Source organism: Acinonyx jubatus, chromosome D3 (genome assembly GCF_027475565.1).
Source record: "Acinonyx jubatus isolate Ajub_Pintada_27869175 chromosome D3, VMU_Ajub_asm_v1.0, whole genome shotgun sequence".
Taxonomy (NCBI): Eukaryota; Metazoa; Chordata; class Mammalia; order Carnivora; family Felidae; genus Acinonyx; species Acinonyx jubatus.
Genome location: NC_069392.1, coordinates 27018253 through 27026448, shown reverse-complemented (window position 1 = coordinate 27026448; position 8196 = coordinate 27018253). Strand labels below are relative to the sequence as shown.

The window sequence follows — 8196 nt, the reverse complement described above, 5'->3', positions numbered from 1 at the left end:
ACACACACCACAGTCTCCTGAAGCAGGGCTTTCCCACACGCTCACGTCTCTGCCTGGTACATATGCCCCACACATTGTGGAGCTGGCTATTTCTACCCTTCAGGTATCACCCCATTTTCCCCTTCTCAGGGGGCCTTTGATGACCCCTATGCCATAATAATCTCCTGGGGAGTCTCTCCTGGACACTTACTAAGACACGTAGATGTAATTATACCAGACCCCTAAGCAACATGGGCGCCCACACCCCACACAGTTGAAAATCTGCTTAAAACTTGAAAATGTTTTTAATGTTTATTTCTTTTTGAGAGAGAGGCAGAGCGTGAGTGGGGGAGGGGAAGAGAGAGAGGGAGATACAGAATCAAAGCAGGTTCTAGCTTCTGCGCTGTCAGCACAGAACCCAAAGCAGGGCTTGAACTCACAGACTGCGAGATAATGACCTGGGCTGAAGTTGGACACTCAACCAACTGAGCCACCCAGGCACCCTGAAAATCTGCATATAACTTTTGAGTCCTCCAAAAGTTAACTACTAATAGTCACTGTTGAACAGAAGCCTTAGTGATAACATGAACAGTCAATTAACATATATTTTGTATGTTATATGTATTATACACTGTATTCTGACAATCAAGGGAGCTAGAGAAAAGAAAATGTTATTAAGAAAATCACAAGGAAGAGAGAAAACTTTTATACTGTCCTATATCCACATATCAGTGGACCCACACAGTTGAAACCAGAGTTGTTCAAGGGTCAACTGTACTTAGGATTCCCCACTAGACTCTAACTTCCATGGGGACAGAGACCATGGATATTCATAGGGGCTGCTCTTAACCAAAGAGTCTCAAAGAACAGCCTGAGTGAAAGAAGAGGTCATATAAAAATCCAGATCCCAATTTCTCCTAAAATGTCAGTAAATGTGGCTTCCCCACTTAGGAGCACCAGCCTGTGATATTGTGATTTATGACAAGATATAAATATTTGATCTTCCAGTTCCTGGCAGAGAGCTCCTGAAACTCTTGGAGTTTCTTAAGTGATTAGAACTACAGAAGAGTTTTTGCTCTTCATAATAAGCCCCAGACAAGCACACCTGTAATAGTGGGGTGTGCATAGGTGTGTAGCCAGTGGGCAACCCCTTCTGCTTCCTTTCCTTCCCTGGAAGTGGATTTCTTTCACATGGGCTGGGAGCTCTTTGGGTACCTACTGTCAGGATGACCTCAAAGACCTTCAGCACAGACACCAGAAGGGGCTGATTGGCAGACTGCCAGCACCAAGGGGAGACAAAGTCACAGCTGGGTGTTTTTCTGCATTCTGCTCTCAAAATTGTTGCAGATGTGGATCATCTTGCAGCCCTTTCTAGAATTAAAAATGAGTTCTTGGGGCACCTGGGTGGCTCAGATGGTTAAGAGTCAGACTCTTGATTTGCCTCAGGTCATGATCTGACATTCCTGGGATTGAGCCCCAAGCTGTGAGCCCAGAGCCTGCTTGGGATTTTCTCTCTCCCTCTCTCTCTCTGCCCCTCTCCCACTCAGGTGCACACTCTCTCTTCCAAAAACAATTAAATAAACTTAAAAAAAAAAACAACGTGTTCTCATCCCAGTGTCTGGTTCTGCTTATGGCTCTTAAATAGCAACTCAGATCATCCACACCTTGGAGTGACTCATTTTGTTTTTCTCTTCTTTCTTTTGCCTCCACCAGAGGAAGAGCTGAGAGCCCCCTTTACTCCCTGGGCTTCCCTCTGTGGCTGTGCCTTGCTGAGAAAGTTCTAGACTGAGATGAGGAGAGAAGGGACAATGGTTGATTTCATGTGGTCCAAGGGATGCCCAGATTCAATATTATTTCTAGGTGTGTCTGTGAAGGTGTCTCTGAATGACATTAGCATTTAAACCAGTGTACTCATGAAAGCAGGTGGCCCTCCCCACACAGGTGAGCATCTTCCAGTCCATGGAGGTCCTGAACAGAACAGAAAGGGGGAGAAAGGTGTAATTCACCCCTTTCCGCTTCTTGTCTGCCTGCTGAGCTGTGAAATTGGTCTTCTCCTGCCCTTGGACTGGGCTTTATCGGCTCCCCTGGTTCTCAGGCTTTTGGACTCAGACTGAGGTGCACCACTGGCTTTCCTGGGTCTACAACCTGCACATGGCAGATCGTGGCAGATCATGGCAATCTCCATAATTGGGAGAGGCAATTCCTCATAATAAATCTCTTCCTATGTATATATCCTATTGGTTCTGTTTCTCTGGAGAACCCTGATTAACTGAGGTACATGAGTCTTCATCTGAGCATCCCAACAGCCTCCAGCTACACAACCCGCACAGCTTTGTGGGTAGTGCTAAGCAGAGAGCAGGCCTCAGGCCTTGGGAAATGCTTGGTGACGGGGTCAAACTCAGGTGGAACAGGGATGGGACCAATAGATCGTCTAGGTGCAGGGTCTGGCCAAGGAGTGGGCTGAGGTCCAGGGGATTCTGCCTTACCCTCTCCCTGGGGAGACTTGTGAGGAGCAGAGTGTCAGGAGAGCTGGGGCCGGGCCTCTGCAGGATGCTGATGGGGGAAAAGGCTGCTCTACCTCTGCCCCCACCTGCCTTGAGCCCCAGGTGGGGGCCCCCAAGGCCCTCCTGGTGCTTCCTTCTCAGAAGCTGTGGGTCCCTGCTGCTACATTCTAGGAGGGAAAGGGGGCTGGGTTTGGTGGGAGGGAATGGCAGGAGTGTGGAAGGGGACAGAGTATCCCACTCACCCCAGAACCCCAGAATTTCTGCTGTACAAAGCAAGTGTTTTCACCCCCGTGAGGACGTGTCCTCTCTACTGCTTCACCAGGCATGTCAATTTGGACAAGAACCAGATTTCTGTGGGGTTCAGCTTCCTCAGGAGGATGGTGAGGTTACTCTACCTCAGGGATCCAACTTTGCAGGCTGGCCTCCTGGGCAGTGGTCCGTGAGCCTCAGGCAGGTGCTTCCTCCCTGGGCGCTCCCATGGGGCCAAAGAAAGAGCCACAAAGGCTGCCATGTGGCCATTCCCCAACTGACACTGCAAACTCAAGAAAGTTCAGGAAAGTGGTGGCTGAGAACCAGGCGTGCAATGACCCCGCCCCTGGGAGGGCGCAGGCAGATGCTGGCCCAGCCCCGAGATGGTCCCAGGAGCCCTGGCAGCACAAAGAAGACAGAGTTCAGCACCATGTCGTGGATTCCTGTCCTGCTGGCACTCTTCACCCACTGGGCAGGTGAGAACACCCCAGAGCTAACAACCCCTGGCCCCATCCCCTGCCCTCCTCTGCCTAGATGCTCAGGTGCTTCTCTGTCCCCAGGCTGTGTCTCTCAGCCCATGCTGAACCAGCCGCCATTTGTGTCCTCGCCCCTTGGAACAACAATCCGTCTGGCCTGCACCTTGAGCAGAGACTACGATGTCAGGATTTATAACATCTACTGGTACCAGCAGAGGCCCGGCCACCCTCCAAGATTCTTGCTGAGATATTTCTCCCACTCAGACCACAGCCAGGGCTTCAAGATTCCCCCTCGCTTCTCTGGATCCAAAGATGTGGCCAAGAACACGGGCTATTTGAGCATCTCCGGGCTGCAGCCTGAGGATGAGGCTATGTATTACTGTTCTCTGGGATTCCAGGTCTTGGATAAAGAAAGGGAGACGAGGGGAGAGAGAAGGGAAGAAAAGGAGCCTGCTGTTTTGGGGTCCCCAGCACCCCCAGACACACTTACGTTGAACTAGAGACCAAAGGGCACACTTCCTCAGAAAGAGGCGAGTATGGGCAAGGAGGGTGGGCTATGGGCTTCACAGAGCAAAGGAGAAAGCTGCTCAGCTTCTTCCTGTCCAGAAACTTGCTTAGACCCCCCCGAATGTGGGATTTGGGGATTAAAGTTGCTTGTGTCTTGAGAAGTTGTCTTGCTGAGTTTGTATGCCTGGTGTGCCGAATTGTTCTGAGGAGGCCCCAGATGTTCTGGGAAAGGTGAGAATGAGTGGGATGCATCCTAGAACCAGCCTAGGGTGATAGCCCAGGAGACTGGCTAGGCAAAATGCTAGCCCCTGCTCTTGTGGGTTCTGAGGGGCAGGAGCTGCACCCTGGGGGACGCTTCTGTTGAGGACAGTCTGCTCTATTGTGCAGGAGTTACAGGGTCAACAACTTAGAAAATGCCTCTATTGGGCCTCTGGGGAGGACAGTGGGTCCTGAGTGATAGGTCTGGAGCGGGTCCTCCATGTTGGTATTCTGACATTGGGACAGTCACTTCTCTGTTGTGAGGCTGTCTTGTGCACTGTAGGATGTCCAGCAACATCCCTGGCCTCTACCCACCAAATGCCGGCACCTGTGCCCTCCTGCCCCTAATGATGACACCCAGAAATGTCTCCAGGCATTGCCAAATGCCCTCCAGGTGGCAAAATCACCTTGATTAAACACCCTTGATCTCGGTGAGAGAAATGGGCATATTCTTTGGCCCAAGAGAGTGGCAGGGGCTGGCAGATATTTTCTATGAAGGGCCAGATAGTAAATCACTTGGGCTTTCCAAGCCATATGATCTTTGTCCCAACTACTCCGTTCTGTCCTTATAATGTGAGAGCGGCCACAGGCAATACTATGTAAACATATGGGCATGGCTGTGCTCCTACTTAATTTTATTTACAGAAACATAGGGCTGGGCCAGATATGGCACCAGAGCTTGCCAGCCCCTGCTCTGGCAGAACACTACTGCCACTGGGTTTCAATCTAGCCATGCTTGGTGGGATAATCAAGGCAAACCTCACTTCTTCCTGTCTGATAACTCCATGGAAACCTCTGGACCCCTGGAGAAACCTGCAGGTAGGGGGCGTGGCCTCACTGATAGGCTTCTTGGGTGAAGAGGGTGTAGGTGCATTCCTGCAGGCCTGACCCATAGCACAGCATCCTGAGCCTCTGGGTGGTGGGTCGGGATGTGCCCTGCAGAGAGAGACCATGTACATAGGTACATAGAGTGGACATGCCTCATACTCAGAGAGGTGGCAGGCAAACCATCTCCCCTGTGATCCCAAACTTAGCTGAGAGCGTCCCTTTATCAAAGGGTCCCCCTGAGAGTGGGCATGTGTCAATACTGGCCCTTCCACATGTGCAAAACAATGGTCTCAGCTCATGCCACGCTCCAGGTACCCTCTGAGCTTCTACTTCCTCAAATGCACTGCACTCTTCCTGCATCAGACCTTTGCCCCCGGACAGTGGCCCCCAGGCCCATGTTCCTAAAGGCCAGCCAGGTGGCCACTTAACCTGCTTTCTTCTTTCATCCTTTGTGATTCTGGGATTCCATGCCTTGACAAGAAACCCAGAGAGCAGAGAGTCAGGTTGGGCTCCTCCATTATCCTAACGCTCTGCCCCACCAGATCCATGCAGGGTGAGACCCTGGACTCGGGCCTCAGGCCAGCCAGAGTGTGAGTCTTAGCTCTGGTCAGCCCCGGAAGGGCCATTGGAATTCTAGGCCAACGTCCCCTTTGTTGTATGTAAAGAAGATCATAATAGCACTGACTCATTTCTATAAAGCACTTAACTGTAATGGTTCCTCCACAAAAAAGTAGTGTTAATATTTCCTCATCAGTGACCAGGCCTGGCCTTCCTCCTTGTCAAGTCTGAGTGCATTCCTTTAGCCTGAGTCATTTCTCACCTCCACCATTGGCTGGCCTCCTGCCTGTCCCCTGCTGCAGCTCCTCCTCATTTTCACTCCCAGGTCTGGCCCTGCCTGCACTCCTCTCCAACCTTTGTCTCTCACCTTTGAAGGCACATATGCAAGCCACATTTGCAATTTTCAATTTTTTGTTGGCTACATTTTTTGAGAAAGGAAATAAGAAACAGGTGAAATGATTTTTGTGAGTTTATTCATTTTGAGAGAGAGAGAGCAAGCGAGCATGCGTGTGCAAGTGGAGGAGGGACAGAGAGAGAGGAAGAAAGACAATCCCAAGCAGGCTCCTCACTGTCAGCAAAGAGCCCAACTCCTTGTCTTGCCCCCACGACCCGTGAGATCATGAACTGAGCTGAAATCAAGAGTTGGACGCTTAACCAACTGAGCCACTGGGTGCCCCACAATGATTTAAAAAAAATTTTTTTTAACGTTTTATTTATTTTTGAGACAGAGAGAGACAGAGCATGAACGGGGGAGGGTCAGAGAGACGGAGACACAGAATCCGAAACAGGCTCCAGGCCCTGAGCTGTCAGCACAGAGCCCGACGCGGGGCTCCAACTCACAGACCACGAGATCATGACCTGAGCCAAAGTCGGCCGCTCAACCGACTGAGCCACCAGGCGCCCCCACAATGATTTTTAATAGTACATTTTATTTAACTCCATCCATCCCAAGTATTATCATTTTGGCATGCAATCTAAAAATTAGCTATGAGACGGTTTAAACTCTTGTTGTCATGCAAAATCTTCAAAACCCAGTGTGTAGTTTGCACTCGTGGCTCCTCTCTGTTTGGACCAGCTACTTTCCAAGTGACCAACAGCCCTGTGGCTTGGGCAGGACCATACAGATTGAAAGGATTGAATTCAGACTCCTTCTCATGACAAGCCTTTGGAAGCTGGTCCAGATCTGGTCCCAAGTCCAAGGTCTTATCCACCCGCCCTCAGTGTTTCTGCCACATTAATTCATCTGCAATTGATCCAACACCTCATCCTTGTGGTTGCTTCGGACGCTTTTCCTAAGCCATTCATTTGCAGACAGAACTCCCTGTCCCTTTACAGTGTCCTCCAGCTAGCTTCCCCAACTCTGAGCTCCACAGTGATCTCAAATCTCACTCCTTGGCCAAGATTTCCCTGACCTCTTTAGGCAGTTACTAGCTTCCTGTCATGTGCAGCTATTGTGTTTTCCTATGTTTAGCACCTACCAGACAGATCTAAATTTACCCTGCAGGTCTCTCTCCTTCACTAATCTGCACATTCTTGGTGGGCAGGATCTCTTCTACTCATTTGATGTGTCTGGTAAACATGAGGTGATAACAGAGTTGAGCAAATAGGTGAATGAGTAATTGATCACATAACTGAATGAATTCTTGAGTCGCAAAGACCCTGCCATTCATTCATTCTAGGATCCCCTGAGATGGCTGGGGTCATTGGGATTCCCTAAGAAGGGAAATCATGTCACATCAGTGAGTGGCCACATTCTGTCCATCTGTTTGTCTTTCTGTAAGAGTCTTTCTCTCACATATGCACACACACACACACACCTCTGATGCCTTACATATGAAGCTGGTGATGGTGTACAGCAACTGGGAATGGTGTGGGAAGGAATAGGTCAAAATCGGCCGATGCAGGGAGAACTTTCTGAATCAGTAACAGAGGAGTGAGATGTTGGAGAGGAGGGGGGATCTGGTCCCTGATACTGTAAAGAGCTCCCCCACCCCCATCACCCCTAAGCCTCTCTCTACAGGGCTCCCAGGTGTGACACAGAACAAAGGTGTGTGGTGCTCAGAGCTGTGGTCTGTGACAGAAATGCTTGACACAGCTCACAAATTTGAGACAGAAACACAGAACCCGATGGGCTTGGTATGGCACCAGTGGTACTGAAGAGGGAACCCATCATTCTGACCTGAGTTAGACCCTGAGACCCTTGAAATCTGAGGAAGACCCAAAGGTCTTGAGGGCTGGAGCATGCCAAGCAGACAGAGTGAAGATGCAAGGGGTTCCCGGAGCATATAGACAGTCAGTGTGGTTGTGACACAGTTTGGCAAGACGAGCTCGGGGAAGTGGTCCTCACAACAGGGGAGGGTGGAATTAGCCTCCAGAGGCCCTTTAGGACATGGAAGCCTCTTGTGTTTCATTCTAAATTGTGTATTTGTGATGGGAGCACAATGCCCAAAGCCATTCGTTCATTACTGGGTGCAAGCTGGAGATGTCCTCATTCCTGCCTTCCTCCTTCTTCCTTTGGTAAGAAAACTTCCCCTCATCAGGGATTTAGTCACCTGAGGAACTATGTGTATGGCAAAGGCAGGAAAAATGTTTGATCTTTTTTCCTTTTTTTTTTTTTTTTACCAACTATCAAAGTAACAAGGCTGTGTGCCAGCTTCATCCAACTTTGATTTGTTAGTGTCATGCTAAGTCTATGGATATAAGCATATCTGAGGTGTTTAAATCCATTGCAATTATTGGAAGTTCTGTTTTTGATCAGTAGAAGCCCATTCAAATTGGTCTGTAATCAGGAACAGGTGGATATGTCAAAAACAGTACGTTTAATTTTGTTTTCAGTA

At 49.5% G+C, this 8196-nt stretch overlaps 1 protein-coding gene across 1 annotated transcript; it reads left to right on the top strand.

Moving 5' to 3' along the window:
• Window positions 1-3040: 3040 nt before the first annotated feature.
• On the top strand, window positions 3041-7946 carry LOC106988294 (immunoglobulin iota chain-like). Its single transcript, XM_015086727.3, has 2 exons — window positions 3041-3208; window positions 3293-7946. The coding sequence occupies exons 1-2, from the start codon at window positions 3067-3069 to the stop codon at window positions 3706-3708; spliced, it is 558 nt and encodes a 185-aa protein (XP_014942213.3). The 5' UTR covers window positions 3041-3066; the 3' UTR covers window positions 3709-7946.
• The last annotated feature ends 250 nt before the right edge of the window (window positions 7947-8196 follow it).

Excerpts from the sequence above, each read along its gene's own strand:
- LOC106988294 (XM_015086727.3), top strand. The coding sequence starts at position 3,067 with ATGACCCCGCCCCTGGGAGGGCGCAGGCAGATGCTGGCCCAGCCCCGA. Across the intron at positions 3,209-3,292 it reads ACTCTTCACCCACTGGGCAG|GCTGTGTCTCTCAGCCCATG; the intron begins GTGAGAACACCC and ends CTCTGTCCCCAG.